The 18,040-nt window shown below is 35.7% G+C and overlaps 1 protein-coding gene across 6 annotated transcripts in view; it reads left to right on the top strand.

The window, feature by feature from the left end:
- The first annotated feature begins 6,665 nt into the window (after nt 1-6,665).
- Nucleotides 6,666-18,040, top strand: part of LOC147855744 (uncharacterized) — a 31,960-nt gene continuing 20,585 nt past the window's right edge. For 3 of the 6 annotated variants that reach the window (XM_087330233.1, XM_087330237.1, XM_087330238.1), the window contains exons 1-11: nt 6,666-6,832; nt 8,111-8,348; nt 8,586-8,710; nt 8,848-8,994; nt 12,823-12,930; nt 13,012-13,129; nt 14,258-14,382; nt 14,945-15,044; nt 15,925-15,996; nt 16,146-16,241; nt 17,593-17,659. In XM_087330233.1, coding sequence (XP_087186359.1) covers nt 6,717-6,832; nt 8,111-8,348; nt 8,586-8,710; nt 8,848-8,994; nt 12,823-12,930; nt 13,012-13,129; nt 14,258-14,382; nt 14,945-15,044; nt 15,925-15,996; nt 16,146-16,241; nt 17,593-17,659 — 1,312 coding nt within the window. In that variant the 5' untranslated portion in view covers nt 6,666-6,716. The remainder of the gene's footprint in view (nt 6,833-8,110; nt 8,349-8,585; nt 8,711-8,847; nt 8,995-12,822; nt 12,931-13,011; nt 13,130-14,257; nt 14,383-14,944; nt 15,045-15,924; nt 15,997-16,145; nt 16,242-17,592; nt 17,660-18,040) is intronic. The other 3 variants (XM_087330234.1, XM_087330236.1, XM_087330235.1) reach the window with 3 other exon arrangements.

Below are 18,040 nucleotides of genomic sequence, written 5' to 3'. Positions count from 1 at the left end.
CATGTGTTTCGCATCATTGAGTATAAAAGGTTTGTCGTGTTTTTCGTTCTAGGGCTTGATATTGTGGTTATCATAACTACTCTTCGCGCATTTTTGTTTGGGAGAACACGTTGTTACATTCGCACATGGGTTGGCAATATTGGCATTGTCATTTTTACCATGTAGTAAGTATAATTTAAAAGGTAGTTCTAATGCATGTTGTCATGTTGTTATCTTTTGGTGCATTCTTTTGCCAAGTTCGATGAGCGAGACATTAATAATCTCTCTTTCAATGCACGATGCCAATTTTCTCTTAAATTGCTTCAAGTAGGGTCTAACTTGCCTTGGAGGAGGAGAACACCTACCAACATTCATGAACATATGTATATATGCATGCCATATCAAGTTGTGTTAAAAGGTTTAATTGACAAGTTACCATGCATGGTGTGAACAATTGAAGTTTCAAGATTTCGTGATATATAATATGTTGAATAAATAAAAAAGACATAACACGTTTCCTATTAATATGTTCAATAAAGTAAAAAACATGTAACAAACATTTGACACTCATAACAATGTCATCTTAAATTAAACACAATTATAGAAGATTATTACAATCCAACATGAAATGTATGCATTGATTCAATGGTTGCGCGAAACATATAACTATACCAAGTATTCTTATTGTTGGTAAACTTGGTATGATGTTCTCATGTCTATACATCCATGTAGACACTCTACATATAATATATACTTACCCAAACTCATTACTATGTATGTTCCCATTGCGTTGCCATACTCTATCTAATCTTTTTGTATTCTTTTCAGTTTGCATCTTAGGATGACAATAGCAATGTGTCTGTCTTACCCCTCCGTTCATGACCTAATAATATCCATTTATTATCGTGTTGTGATGATTTTGTATTCATGACATTACCAAAACTCTTTCAAAAGATTCAAGGTCCTCTCATTTTTTATATCTTCTCTATAATTTCTTTCCTCACTTCCCAATCTACAATCTCGCAACAAAGAAACACATCAAGAGCTACTTATATCATTCCACACACCATGTGAAATGTTTTCGCTTTGGTCCCATAGCCCTGGGACAAAAAAACCCAAAGGACCCCAACTTTGTAACAAAGAAAAGCCCTCGAATTTCTAAAAACTATTACCAAGATACCCCGAAGTAACGTGAATGATATTTTATGTAATTAACTTCGTGTTTTAAAAAAAGTGGGTAATGAGTTTATCAACACCGTCGTGTCTTTGTTCATACATCAAGCAATGGTTCAAAAAGAGAAAGCTCGATGGCCTTCGTACACACTTTTATAAGCAATGAATGGCTAATGGATTTATCAGAAACTCCATAGTTGCTCAAGATAGTCGTGTCAACCATTTGGATGTTGTGAGGTTGTTGGTTAGTCAAGCACATTAATGTGACATGTGGTTTCGTATATGAAAGATACGACGCAACAAAAAACATGTGAAAAAGCAAGGATTAGATAGAACCCACGAGTTTGGGTTCACAACGTGTCCTACACTTTAAAGATACATCATCAGAGAAGCTCCTTATGAGGAAATATAAAGAGGCAAATGATGACAAAAGACGATATATATTGGACGTGTGCGTGTGGGTGGCTAGAAATGGGAAAGAGACATTGGTGGTGAAGGGTAGATGTTGAGGGGTATTTGGGTAATTTGAGGAAACCAGAAAAAAAAACCAAAAATACGATAAGCAAAAACAATATACAAAGGTTTTATGGGGAGGGGAATATTTGGGTAAATCGAGGAGACTAACAAATAACCAAAATATGGTGAATAAAAACAAATTGTTATGAACTCATCCATGTAATGAGTCATGTTATATCTATCTCAATCTTAAGCTTTAGTTAACAATACTTCATGATGTAAATAGTATGCATGCATCCCTCATCTGGTGGGTCATAAACTCATGTATCTGAATAATTTGGCATTATATATATATCTAACGAGCATAGCCTATGAGCTCTATCTAGAGATTATATTGATATGTGATTAGTGATCTGGATTAATATGTAATCGCTCTTTGAGCTTGCTTAATAGTCTATTCTATAACACGTTATCAACACGATTAGCCTCTACCATAGCAATTAACTATTCTCTTATACAAATCTACCTTATTGCTACCATTAGCATGGCTTCTCAGGCTCTACAAATAGAGAAATGCTTATTCCCGTCACTTGCGTTTGATGGGTCCAATTATATGACTTGGATGGTTCATATAGAAGGCCATCTCACAACGAAATATCTCCTTTATACGATAAGTGATAATTTTAATGATGGTGAGAACTCAAATGCTAGGAAGAAGGGAGCGGAAGCATTCATCTTCATCATTCATCACCTTGATGTAAGCCTTCAGAAATAATATTTCTCCATCAAGAATCCATCAACTCTCTGGAAGCAACTCAAAGCCCGCGTTGATCATCAACGAATTGTTCTTGTTGAGATATCAAGCTCAACTAGATTTAATACTCCACTCCCATGTTCATTTAATATAGGACTTACAGTACCATTGTACCTATATTCTACTCACACATGTGCACCTTTGCATATGAGATGTATATATACCTCATTGTGGTATTTTTGTATTTGATGACGCTTTTTAATATACACTCTGGTTAATCATCCCCTATTTATATTATTGTTCATAAGTGTATCTTCCTCTCTCTCTTCCTCTCACACACATATCACATAACCTTCCGCTACTTAACTTAATCACATAATTAGGTACTAATTAACCATTGCTTAAGTACCTAATTATTAACACAAGATTTCAAGACAGTTGTTGAATATAAATCCTCACTATTTGGTATCGTTTTAAAACTTAAATTTTGTGCTCATGATAACCTTGTTAAAGAGGCGAATCTAATCAATAAAACGTTAAGTACTTTTCATCCCTCAAATTTTAATCTTTCCGAACAATATCATAATCGTGATTTTAAAACCTATGTTGAACTTTTATTTGCACTTCTTGTCGCTGAGCAACATGACCAAGTTCTCCTCGAGAATGACAATCTTCATCCAGTTAGCCAACTTGCGGCTCCTCTACAATTCAAGGATTTGACGCATGTCGAGAGTAATTATTCTAGACGACAACATTATTATTAACACCCATATAACAGAGTCGAGGAAGAGGACGAAGAAATCAACAAAGGAATCAATATCCTACAAGTAATCAAGTCAAGCCAATGCACCATCAATCACAGTCAAGTCAAGATAAGCCTTCATCGAATTCATGTCTTCGATGTGGTTTACGAGGGCATTGTGCAAATACTTGCTCAACTTCTAAGTTTCATGTTGATCTTTACTAGAAGTATGGCAAGAAAGGTCAAGATAGGAAACCAAAGGCTAATATGGTAGCAAAAACATCAATGATCTCACCATAAAATTCCAATAATGGAATATAATTTTATGGATCAACCTTTGGAATTCGGGCCCGAAGATAACATGACTGAAACCCATATGATTGATTTACATACAAGCCATTTTCTTTGTCTTATTGATTGTGCCTCAACACACACTATTCTATGTCATAAAGAATTCTTTCATCATATTAAAGATCAAGCCCCTTTCGACATCAAGACTATAGTTGGTTCTTGTAATGGACAAGGAAGAGGCCTCACCACTATCCAACTTCCAAGTGGCACTTTCTTGGAAATACATGATGCTATCTATGTGCCTACCTCGCTAAGAAATCTTCTTGCATTTGCAGATGTGCGATGCAATGGATACCACCTCATGACATGGGAGTCAAAGATGCTTCATTGTGTTTTTCTCACGTCACACTTCTTTCTACTCGCAACATGGTGTTGCCTTGACTCCTCACCCTTATCATCAAGTTGTGTGCTCAATTCCTAGATTTTCCAATTAAGTCGATTAAGATGAACAATGTTGTCGAGTTTACGTCAACAACATTTATTCTCTATTGCGAATCTATCGTAATTGTGCGGCCGATTCTTCTCAAATCAAATTTGCCTAGTTCAACATGGGGACATGTAGTACTTCATGCAATGCACCTTATCCGATTACGACTGTCATTATATCATGTTTACTCTTCCCATCAACTCATGACAACAACTTTCATGAACGAATCAAATCCTCAAACTATTCAAGAAGCAAAAACATCTCCGTTTTGGGATAAGTGGAAAGAAGCTATTCAAGTTGAGCTAAATAGTCATCTCAAACGAGGAGTTTTTGGTAAAATTCAAGAGATGCATATTGGTCATACACATGTTGGCTATCGTTGGGTTTTTATGCGGAAGCATAATGATAAAGGAGAAGTTATTCTTTATAAGGCAAGGTTTGTTGCTCAAGGTTTCATGCAACGACTAGGTATTAATTATACTGATACATATTCTCTGATTATGGATGCAACGAGTTTTCGTTGGTTGATTCATTTTACTGGTCAACGAAGTCTTCATATGCGTCTCATGGATGTGGTTATTGCTTATCTTTATGGTGATTTGGATAAAGATATATACACAAAGATACCTGAAGAGCTTTGCAACTCTATGCAACTTGGAAAATTTCGCAATCCATTGATCAAGTTATGTAAGTCACTTTATGGACTTAAACAAGCCGGTCGTATGTGGTATCAACATCTTTCTCAATATCTTCTTTCTCATGGATTTAAGAATGATGATATTTTTCCTTGCATATTTATCAAGCATCATCTCGGAGAATTGGTCATCATCGCTATTTATGTTGATGATCTCAATATTATTGGAACATCCAATGCTATTGAAGATGTCGTTGCTATGCTTAGCCACCAATTTGAAATGAAAGACCTCGGTTTAACTACATTCGGCTTGGGTCTTTAGATTGAGCACCAATCTAATGGAATTCTTCTTCATCAGAGCTCTTATATCAATAAAATATTAAAACGGTTTTCTATGGATCAAGCTCATTCTATTAGAACTCCTATGGTAGTACGCTCTCTGGATCCTTCTCGTGACCTATTTTGGCCAAGATCTTCTAACGAGTCAACATTGGAACCACAATATCGTTACATGGCTATTGTTGGTGCACTTATGTACTTGGCTAATTGTACGCGTCCGAACATTTCGTCCACTGTCAATTTGCTGGTTTGGTATAATCACGATCCTATCAGGCAACACTAGACTGGAATTAAGCAGATTTTCTGATATTTACGAGGCACTAAAGATATGGGTCTTTTCTTTACCAACAATTTTATGCATGGTCAATTGACCGGTTACTATGCTGTTGGGTTCTCATATGACCCTCATGTTGGCAGATCACAAACAGGTTATGTTTTTCTTGTTGGTGGCACAACGATCTCATGGCGATCGACAAAGCAAATATTAGCTGCAACATCTTCAAATCATGCTGAGATATTGTCATTACATAAAGCAAGTTGAGAATGCCTATGGTTACAACACTTAATCGGGATAATTATGCCAACAATTATCTATGAAGATAATTGTGCTTGCATTAATCAGTTCAAGAAGGGCTTCATTAAAGGCGATCGAATCAAACATATTTCTCCCAAGTTTTCCTTTACTCGTGAGCTCAATGATAATTATATCAATATTCAACCTATTACATCAAGCGAGAACTTGGTGGATATTTTTACCAAAAGTTTACCTCCATCAAAACATTGGCTGGACATTCCTTCTCTTGGACTTAGAAGATTATTAAAGCTGATGAGCTAAAACAATGATGATGAGATGAGGGGGAGTGTTATGAACTCATCCATGTAATGAGTCATGTTATACCTATCTTAGTCTTAAGCTTTAGTTAACAAGACTTCATGATGTAAATAGTATGCATGCATCCCATCATCTGGTGGGTCATAAACTCATGTATTTGAATAATTTGGCATTATATATATATCTGACGAGCATAGCCTATGAGCTCTATCTAGAGATTATATTGATATGTGATTAGTGATCTGGATTAATATGTAATCGCTCTTTGAGCTTGCTTAATAGTCTATTCTATAACACGTTATCAACACGATTAGCCTCTACCATAGCAATTAATTATTCTCTTATACAAATCTACCTTATTGCTACCATTAGCATGGCTTCTCAAGCTCTACAAATAGAGAAATGCTTATTCCCGCCACTTGCGTTCGATGGGTTCAATTATATGACTTGGATGGTTCATATTGAAGGCCATCTCACGGCGAAAGATCTCCTTCATACGATAAGTGATAAATTTAATGATGGTGAGAACTCAAATGTTAGGAAGAAGGGAGCGGAAGCATTCATCTTCATCCTTCATCACCGTGATGTAAGCCTTCTAAATTAATATTTCTCCATCAAGAATCCATCAACTCTCTGGAAGCAACTCAAAGCCCGCTTTGATCATCAACGAATTGGGAAACTGGCAAATAACCAAAAATACGAAAAGCAAAAAAAAAAAACTTATGGTTTTTGGGGGGAGGGGTATTTGGGTAAAATAACAAAAAAAAATACCGTAAGCAAAGAAATAAAAATAAAAAGATGAAGGTTGTCTGGGAGGGGTATTTGGGGTAATTTTGGGAAACCAGAGAGAGAAGGTAGAGGAGAAAATATGTATGTATTTGAAGGTTTTCATGTGAAGGTTCCATCGGTTATTTGCGAGGCATGGCTCGCTCAGCCCCTTTCGCCTCTGTCCTCCTCAGAAGAGTCTAGAGAAGAGTCTAGAGAAGAGAAGAGAAGGACTCTGCGGTGCACAGGAAACAAACCGCTTGCATGATGGACAGTAGAGATCCCTCGGGACGACGCCCTAGCAGGCGAATTTCGATTCAATCTGCGAAAGACCTCGTCGGCGCTGCCTATGAAGCTGTCGCAAAAATAGCAGAACCCAAGTAAGAAATACAAAATAGCGACCAAAGAATATATGTTTTTGTTTTTCCTTTTGTTTCGTTTGAATCAAATATCTTTGTGTTTTTCCTTCTTTCCCATTTTCCTTTTCCAAAATTTTGGCTTCACCTGTCAAAAAATTGACCTAAAAACTCATTCTTATTATCAAATTTATCTCTGTAAAATTTTCATTCTTGCTGCCAAATTTATCTTGGTCAAAAAACTCATTTTCATTACGAAATTTATTTTTGTCAATTCCATTCTCAGTGTTTAAATTTCAGTGTCTAGTTCAATTTTCATCCTCATAATCAAAACTATCATTGACAAATTTTGTTATAATTTTTTTTTCATTGTCAGCACCAAAATTCTTATCGTCAAATTTCACTGTGAACTTCCATTATAAAATTTCATGTCAAGATGAAGATTATGATGGTTCCATTGAAGAATTATTTCAACATTTAAGTTATTGTTTCAAAGTGGGTTATGCATAGTACCATCGGTACTTTCACAGTCAGTTTTTCGCGTATGATAATTCATGGTAGTTTAAACCCCTGAAGAATTATTTCAACATTTGAGGGATTATCTCAAAGTGTGTTATGCATACTGCATAGCAATGCATACATTGGCCTGACTCTAGGATCCTAGCTATAAAACATTCATTCTCATTGTCAAATTTCAAGTTAAGATGAAGATTGTGAGTACTCAAGTCAGATTAACCCACTGAAGTGTTTTCTATCATTGAGGTGTTATGTCAAGTAAGGTTATGCATACCATATTATGGTCCTATATTTGGATTCTAGGTATGAATTATTGATGTTAAATTAAATCACTGGAAAAATTATTTGAACAATTGTGGTATTATATCAACATGGGTTATGTATAGCATTGCATACATTGACCATAGTCTTAATTCTAGCTATAAAACATTCATGTTAGATTAAAACCAGAAAATTTATTTCAAAATTGAGCCTGTATATTCTTTCAATGGGTATCGTGTGTATATTACCGTGGGCATGGATTCTACCTATAAAACATTCCTGTTAAATTAACCCATCCATATAATGGTGTCAACAATGCGGTATTATTTCAATCTCAATTATGTACATATTTTCCATACACTTGGATTCTAGTTATATGCATTAATTTCAACATTTGTGGTATCTTGTTGTGGGCCGCAACTCTGATACTAATATTCCAATGGTTGCTTAGTTATTTGACTTGATGATGTTTGCTGTGATTCATAAATATAGTACCCAACAATGTATTCTCTCATGCTTGTATAGGAGAGAAATTGACCCTGAAGAGGAGCCTGATTTTGCTGAAAGAAATCCTCTTTGGGAAGATGATTTGCCACCCATCCGCCCTCATGACGAGAATTTTCTGGGAGCATTGGCTTTGGAAGAAGATACTATTAAAAAGCAAATTCCGACCGTTGTACCTACATCAAATTATCACCCCAAACCTCTCTCAGTTCCACACAGAAGATGGAAAATAGCTTATGCAGCAGTTAAAAAGAATTTAGTAAGTTACAAATTGTTTAGTAGTTGGGATTCGTTGATTATAAGCACTGCTTTCAGTCTTGTTCTTGAATAGTGCACCTGTAGATTTTCTTATGAGTGCAAGTTTAAATCATGGCTTGTATGCAAGAGATCAACACAGTTTTGTCTTTTTTAAAGCTTATCACTTGAATCTCATTGTGGAATTTATTTTTAAAAGTAGTCGATGTGTAGAATTATCTTACCTAGTGTGTATATGCAGGCCTTACTGAATCAATCTCTACGAAGCTCTGTTGGCACTGGTGCTGAAGTACATGGGCGTTCTTTTGGGCGATGGGACAAATATAACGCAAATCGAATTTTCCTTTTTCAGTTACTTTATAATATGTATCCTTGGGCTCATTTATTTTATTTTGTTGAGATTTTTAAACAAATTTGAACCACCAGATAAGATATACACTGGAATTATAAATCTTATTTACTAATGAATTGCTCAGTAAAGGTGACCCTTGACAATGCATCAGGACAACTGAATATATCATTTTCGTGTTAATCAATCTACATGTAGTGATAGTTATTCTAAAGGCTTCAAAAAGAGGAGTTCTGAGAGATTCACAGATAACTATGAAACAATTGAACAATGTCGATATTGTTCTTACCGTAATTTTCAGGTATTTTCATCTTGAATGGAATCGGTTAGAGAATGTTGTTGATTTCAGAAAAATATTTCAGGTGCACTCTGTTTGTTGTGGATGCATAGTAAATAATAAGATAAGAAAAATCACTAATGAGAAAGAAAATGCTATATTACTTTTCGTGTGGACTAGGGGGATCCAAATAGATCTGCACATACGGATGTGCACTTTTTAGTAAGAAAAGTAGAATTTTAATACTGTAGGGAATAGGTGTGGGTTTGTGAGAAGATATTGTGAATAAGTGCATCCTTATTGTAGATTCGGAAAATAGTGCTACAAGACAATCAAGGGATACACAAATGGGCTCCCGACCAGGACATAACAAAGGGGTTACAATAGATTGGGCAATAGCAATTTGTCGTGCACGTAGTAGGCGCTGGCCCCATGGATGACGACCTCAGCACCCTTGTCATCGACATATAAAGGCCATTATCTCCTGCCATCGCAAGTGCTTCCCTCACTTCGGAGACCTCTCCATTCTGGATCGACCTATGCTAGAGATCTTTCGAAGACAAAAGTTACAATATATCTAAGTTGAGAATCTCACATGTGCCGAAAATCAGATTCCGTCGTCTCTTTTTATCTTATTTACTTTTATATTTACTGAGTAATATTTATTTTGATTTTGATTTGTTGTTCTCAAAGACGAGACAACACTTAAGATGTAATCTCTTGTTTGGTCTTATAGGCGAATTTAGCCTCTTAAAAGATGTTAATATATCTTTCTTCTTTCTTTCTTTGAATACCAATTAGAGATAGAGATTGTTGGGTTTTGGGTTGAATCTCTCAAGCAAAGGTCTATTATGCCATAGAAATCTAGAGTCTGATGACAAGGGTGGTGATGTCATGGTCCATGAGGCCCAGTCCTACGTGCATGGCAAATTGTTATTGCCCGATCTATTGTAAGCCCTATGATAGGGAAGCTGTTATAGGGATAACCTTATGGATGAATTCTATAGTTTATTTTACTGGATTAACCAGTTATCCGAGGAGCTGGGGTAAATCCAAAAGGACCTTTGACACATGGGAACACATGGTGGTCTGGGAGCCTTAGATGATGAGCTATATAAAGGGGATTAACTACCCCCTCCATTATAGCATGTTGAGATGCTGTCAAGACTCTAATATGTAAACGGTGAGGCTAAGCTCTCTCCGTCGAATTTGTTATTCAACAACCAAGGTATAACATAAGGTAGTATTCACACTTGATTACATTGTTTACTTTTAGAAGGTAAAATGCTCCTATACTTACATTTCTTGACCCCTCCAGACCTTTCGAGGTTGAAACCAATACTAGTGATAATGTAATTGGCGCCATTCTTTACCAAGTCAGTTTTAACCCATATCTTTGAGTGTAGAGAACTTGATTCTACTCAATGTTGGTATTCAGGTCAAGGAAAATAGCTTTTTCAGTCATTCATACACTTAAACTTGGAGACATTATTTGTATGGAAACCGTTTGTCATCACAATAAACCACCAATCTTTAAAATACTTTGTGATCAACATGATCTTGTTGGTCCTAAAGGTTGATGGGCAAATCTCATCCGAGACTTACTTTTCCATTCACTATTGCAAAGGTTTAATGAACTCAATTGTTGAAGCTCTTAGTCATATTCATGAGGTTAACATGCTTAACTTCACTAAATTAAAATCTGATCTTTTTGATCAACTTCAAGGAAAATGCCTTCATGATATTTTCTTTAAAAGATATTGGATGAGAGCTGAATCTGGTAAAGATGCCATAAATAGGATTTTTTTTTTCCAGTGTCATGTTACAACCAAATTTGGGCACCTTGGAATACAATGAACACGCATAATCTCGACAAATGTTTACATCATAATGTGCGAAATTATGTAATCAAATGTTTGGAATGTCAAGTGAATTAGGTTGGGCAGCAAATACTATCGGTCTTCTGCACCCCTAAATATTCCTAATAATAAATGGGGAAGTATATCTATATATTTCATTATTAGCTTCCCTCAAGCACAAAGAGGTCATGGCACAATATGCATTGCTATCGATCAGCTAGTAAAATTAGCCAGGTTTATACCAACTAAAAGCACATGAACAACTCATGAATTGGCTTACTAATTTGTTGATGAATTAGTTTGGTTTTATGGGTTACCGATGGATGTAGTTAGTGATAGAAATTCTATGTTTACTAGCGAATTTTGGACTCAAGTCTTTACTAGTGATTTTCTTAACCCTAACAGAAAAGTCTTCTTGCATGTACCCTCTTAATTCTAAACCCTTACCTAGGAGTAAGTGTTCTAAATTAGCCCCACTCTATTGTAGGCTTTCCATACTCATAAAACGTAAAAAGTATTGGTTCATCTACCTATTGTCTTGATCTTGTTCATCCAATTTTCCATGTTGGTTGCCTCAGAGAATTTGTCGGTTCTGATGACAACATAGTAACCATAAAAGATCTGCTAACTCATGAGAATTTATCTTCTAAACACCATTTTCTAGAAAAAAAATGCTCAATGCCTTTTGTGAGCAAGAGAACAAATTAAAGAAAAAACTAGAAATAATAAAAAACACAGTACGGGGATGTCAGCTTATGCACTGAAGAGAAAGTTACATTAATCAACTAAAGATCATCAACTAAACACAATGGGCCAATGGGGTTTTATATACAAGTTCTCAAGGGATTGCCACATTAAATGTGGTTGGTGGGATCTACTCATAGATATGCACTCGAGTATGATTCTGTCATAAGAATATTTGGTATTCTTTGACAACTAGAAATCACAATCTAGTTCTTCATGTAACTAGATAGTTCACATGGATTACAAGAAATTGTGCTCACGCACTTTTTCACACATTGTGCTTTTCTTCATAAGCACATGTTCACACGAGTTGAGCTTGATTCTCAACAGTAGACAACACTAAGAATACACCTTGATAAATCCTTTTGAAGATATTGATCGAACATTTCATTTCACGAACTGAGATGCACAGTTGGGCAGATTCACACCTCATCACATCAACTGGAGATAGAGATAGGTAGGTATAGAGGTATTACCTTTGGACAAAAAGATATGTCAAATATGCCAAATAGAGCAAGAGTCTGAGACGTGCCACGTAGTCTGTAGCACAGACTATGACATCCAAGGATGCTTCACTACCTTGCTGTGGAGGGATTTGGACCATTTTTCTGGGTCATTGCTCAAACGTTGATTAGTGATTCTAACCCTAGGTTAACACAGAGATATCATGTTGAGAATCAAGCTTAACTCGTGTGAACATGTGCTTATGAAGAAAGCACAATGTGTGAAAAAGTGCATGAGCACACTTTATTGTAATCCGTGTGAACTATCTAGTTACACGAAGAATTAGATTGTGATATCTAGTTAGTTGTCAAGTGTAAATGCGGTCAAAGAATATTAGATATTCTTATGATAGAATTGTACTTGAGTGGATATCATTGAGTAGATTCCACTAACCACATTTAATGTGGCAGTCCCTTGAGGACTTGTATATAAAATCCCTTTCGCCCATTGTGTGGTTAAGGTATGGAACTGTCATGATTTTTTACAAATTTGTATTGTTTTGGGATCTATCATGTAATTGGAAATTGGTCTCTTAATAGATGTCATTGTAAAGACATCTTTGTTACCTAGAATTTTCTGTTTTTATAAAGGTAACTTCATCTTTATACATATTGAATTCTATCAATTATCTTTCTCCTTCTAATTTTAGAATGTGGCTGGTTTCTTCTGTTCTGGATTATGGATATGCCATTATATAAATATTTATTTTTCATTATATATCATGTTTTTCTTTTGCTTTTGGCAGCATAGAGTGTGGGCTTCGGATTGCTTGCTTGGGTCTATACAAAGGGCCCAAAGCATTCTTACGGAATTCATTCAATAAAATCGATTTTTTGTCTGTTATTGATTCTTGGTAACAACCATACTTGGTGGTATATTTGCTTGATTTAAGTAAACTCACAATCTTCTAACTACTTGATGCACCATTTTTTAGGGCCCATATTATTTCAATGTCTTATTTCAATGAAAGCAATTCGTTTCGATTCTTAACATTACGTATGTTTCGAGCTTTATTGACATTACGTGATATCGACTTCTTTACCCAAGTGTTAGTGAGTATTTTTTATTTACCTTTGGTTAAGATGAAAAATTATTTTCTTTTCAGAGTTGGGTATACTTGTGCAATACTTTGGATGTGATTACCAATCAAGTATGGAAGATTCAAATGTTTAAAGAAGAGATAATGAAGTTTTTTAGTTTATGTCCAGCCCATCATATATTGATGTTCACAAATGATTTAATCTACTAAATTTTTCTCCCAAGCTCCAGCACGCTATCTGCTGCCAGGATTTTTGTTCCGTGTTTCAAAAACATTTACAGGAGTTAGTGATTTAAATTTATGTAAAGCTTGAAATTATTCACCACCATAAAATCATTATGCTTTTTGTCTTCATGATCTAACTCACCAACTAGCAAATAATCTATTCTCTGCTGCCTATTAGCCACTTTCCTGAAGAAGAATATTAACATCAAAGCCAAAACTTGCAAGAGAAAAGAAAAGAGTTCAAAATTCAATAACTGCTTAAGATCTTTCTAGTGGGAAACACTGATATCATGGATGCACATATCTGGTCGGAACAAGAACATAATATTTCCTTGTCCCATGCAAAGTGACGTGAAAATGTTGTCATGAGGTGCATTTTGTACCTCTCAAGTATTCATTATTGGTGCTATGTCGTTTAGCAGAAGCCAGAGAATGTCCAAGAAGAATTTATCTTGTCACCTCTACTGCATCTACTGAGCAGGGAGCTCAATATGCGTTTCTTTTCTCATTTTGGTGGGTAAATACATGTCATAAGCCCTTTATTTCCTGGATTAGTTTTTGCAAATAGGAGGTTTCATAATACCAGCTGGTTTGGAGAAACTTCTCAACCCTTTCAAATGCATCAAAATTTCCTCACTGAACTGTCATCCATAAAATGTGGATCCCTTAAGATACACATTTTATAGTACAAGGGGAAGGAGATTGGTCTACACCTGAATATCACATCTCCATATTGTAGGTTCATCCAGCCCTGCAATCTCCCTGTCCTGATGCCATTCATATGTATTCCCTGGACGATATTGCGTGTGGGCACTAATAGGACTTTGACTTTGTGTTTTAATACTTGTTGATGTTCTTTCTTTTTATAGGCTTTGATGTTCTTAATCAGATCTCTTAAATTACCGTCATATTTTAGGCTATTTTTGAAGCCATTCATAGGAGCATGGAGCCATTGGAGGATGTGTTGCTGCTTTCAGTTGTACTACTTTTCTTTTACGGACTTGTAGGGCTCCAGTTCTTTGGTTCTGATCTTGCATACAGGTAGAATTTTCTGTAAAATTATATAAAGTTATGTACAGTACTCGTGTTAAAATCTACATGCGTTAAACCAGAGAGATGAATTTTTGTTTCATGTTTAGAGTTGAAATAACAGTAGAAATGGTTTTATCGACTTGATACTTGTAAGCATCATTTTAGATGCTGTATTATCATAGATATTGAAACATAGGATCTGTATAAATAGTTTCCCACCTTTCTAGTGCTATGTTGGATCTGAAGCATACTTGATTGTAAGAAAACACATGTGAAGAAATAGGATTGTAAATCATCACCACATTAGACAGTGCTTGACGTAATAGGGTTGTATTGAAGCTAGGTGCAAGAAACTACATATTGATATAAGAACAATAGTAGACTGGGTTCATATCATATGATATACGTTGGTATTTATATTTAATTCTAACATTTGGTGCAATTTTTAGTCATTTTCTTTTGGTTCTCCATTATAAGGGAATTCAAAAGTTTCACATAAAAATAAGGTTATTGGACAATAGGATTTATTAAACTTGTTCCTGGGAAAAAAAATTCTATTTCTTTTCTGTAGGTGTCTAAGGAAAAGTGATTTACAAAAGTCCTATCCTGTTACGTATTGTTCACACTTCAGTGATAGAGGATTTAGATGCCCTAGCAATCAAGTTTGCAAGGTATGGATCTGTTTTGCATGTAAAGTTATGTGGTATAATGTTTTTTTAATGTGGCGTAATCTTTGTAATTGGGAATTCAGAGGGATTGGATAAATGTGTCAATGATGTAAAGTTCTAATGATTAGTGATAAATGGATACATGTAATGGGATATTTTCAGTTCGAACAAGGTTTTCTTGCTATATGGCCCACTCAACCTTACTGCTAGGCACATACAACACGGGTCTCTAGTTTGGCCCACACTGTCATTATACAGTTTAGTTGTATAATCTCACCAAATTGGTAGCCTAGCATGCAAGGAGTCCGATAAGCAAACACAGCTAGCTTCCTAATTGCACAGCTGCATTATCTGATGGAATACATCACCTAGTGGTCGGATCAACTATTGGTTGGCAAAGGATGTCCTTTATGAAGAGGTGTTCAGGAACAGACACTAGAGGAATCTGGATGTATTAATATGTAATGTTGGCAACCTGTCATAGGATTGGGAGCTGGTGGATGGACATCTTCATTCAATGCTATCATTTTCCTTTTCATAGGATCATGGATATACTAGCTAGAAATGTTTATTTTTTGGTAAAACCAAACTTTCAATATGAGAAAGGAAATTAAAGTTGGTCTGAATGACAAAAGCTTACATGAATTCAGTACATATCCTGTACCTAGCTTTATGCCTAGGACGGTTAGCAATATTGCTCATATACCATATTTTCTTAATATATCCGGATGATCATATAGGCTGTTATGGTATTACAAATGGCTGTTCTATTTCAAAACTTACTTTTAAAAAAAATCTCAACATTTAAGTTTCAGTTTGATTATAGATGGTGGAAATTATAATTCAACATTGAACTAAACTTCAATTTTTGGTGCATGTGAAGAAAGGTGCAAACCCTGCTTATGGAGCTCTGGCTTTTGACATATTTCCTTTATCATTTCTCACACTATTTCAGGTATCTGAGGAAATTTGTATGTGTATTCTGCTGTTCTAAATGGCCTTAAAATTGAAACTATCTTTATTGTCTCAGGGCTAGGGAGAAGTTGTGTTATTGATCAATTTATAAAAGTAGCTGTCTCCTTTACAATGTTAAATAATATCCAGTCAATTTATGTTTTGACACGGAGAATCTATATGGCTGGATGGCTGGCTTGGGCTGGATGGTGTCTCCATTACCCTGTGAAAATTAATCTCTGTCAGGTATGGTTGCTGGAACATATCCAGTATTGGAGTCACAAAGGGCAGGGTAAGGCATATGCTAATTGGCCCTTATTAAGTTATTGTATTCAAGGTGAACTTCTTTGATAGGTCTCAGTCCAAATTGTATTGAAGTAGTGCTAAAATCCCTCGGGAGAGTCTGATATACACACAGTATTCTCTACATTTAGAGAATAGGTATCCCAGGACCTGCTATACACACAGTATCCTCTGCATTGAGAGAATTGGTAGCCCAGGACTTGCAAACTGAATACCTCTATCCAGTCATCTCACAAGATAATCAGAGATGTCATCCCCATAGAGTCCAAAGAATGTCGGATGGAGCATGCATTCCTGACTTACTTCAATAAGTCAGATTTTATCCCTGCTCAATTCCTACTCTGCCAACTATTTTCTGACAAAGTGTGATGATCCGCTTCTGGAGTTCCCGACGAACTCCCCAATCCTGTAATCTACTAATCAATTCTTTTATCATGAACTGTGTCAAAAACCTTGCACAGAACAACAGTAAATATGTCTTGTTATGGGCTCTACCCTCCTCATTGATAGCTCTTAATGCAAATATATGATCCAAAGTAGAGAATCTTCTGAATCATGCCTATCCATCGGCTTGATGACTCCCATGCTATGGCCATCTGCTCAAGTCATGCTCATGTATGGATGCATACGACTTGGTCAATGTGTGACCAATCATGATAGTGGCACATTCAACAGAAGTTACTTTATATTGGGAAAGAGCATGCTGTTGTGCACATAGGCCATGCCATCTGGACCGTAGCTCTGTCACCCTTATTTTCGACAAGTGAAGGCACCACTCTAAGTGCTTGCTTTGGAGAACTGTCCATCTTGGATTGCCCATGTTGGAGATATTTCAAAGGCAGAAGTTCACGTAAGTCACAAGTTGGGACTTTACTGTCTTATCTAATGGGAATATCTGGTATTTTAGGCAGTTTTGCTACTTTACCTATGTTTATTTTGGTTTATTGTTCTCCAAGATGAGACAACGTTTTCAGATGTAATCTGGTGTTGAGTCTCGTAGGTCATTTTGGCCTCTTAAAAGACATTATATATTTTTCTTTCTTTTCTTCCAATATTTTGTCTAAATTTCAAAATTACAACTCTATTTCTTCTGCTACAACTTAAAAAGAAGAAGAGGTTTGATTTGAATGCTGATTTTTATAGGTTAGAGCTATTGTACACTCCTTAAATGATTACAATGTTAATGGAGACACCATGATATCTATGTATCTATTAAGTAACAGATTTGCACTTAGATAATAATGTGTATTGTTTTAAATGATAAATTTGATAAAACTGTTTTAAATCACCACAGGTTGTTTCCCTTGAAAGTTGGAGCTTTGTAATGTACGTGATGGGCGATGTTGAATTTCCCGTCTCTGGTGATTATAGACACATCATTTTTTGAAAGAAATGTTTGCAGGGTGTAATATTTTCTGGAAATTAATAAAGTTTTTGGCAGTGTGTAATATTTTCTGGAAATTAATAGAAATTTTGGTTGCATATGCCTTCAATAATAACAACTTATGTTTTTACTCACTGAAGAAAGACCTCCGCTGTTTTGCCATCCTTGTTTGTGTCTGCATGTATCCTTGACCTAGTATACAAGTCTAGGCCTAGCATGATAAGAAGTATATATGAATGGCCATCAAAGCTGGGGGCTTCCTGCACTGAGGTTGTTTACATGGATTGCTCATGCTGTCTGTAGAGGCTTTGTAGGTGAGATAGGGAGAGCTTATGGTCACCATCAGCAGATCACCTTC

Source organism: Azolla caroliniana, unplaced genomic scaffold (assembly GCF_043228905.1).
Source record: "Azolla caroliniana isolate FFs.n. ecotype wild unplaced genomic scaffold, voAzoCaro1.0.p SCAF_14, whole genome shotgun sequence".
Lineage (NCBI taxonomy): Eukaryota > Viridiplantae > Streptophyta > Polypodiopsida > Salviniales > Salviniaceae > Azolla > Azolla caroliniana.
This window is presented reverse-complemented; position numbering and strand designations above follow the sequence as displayed.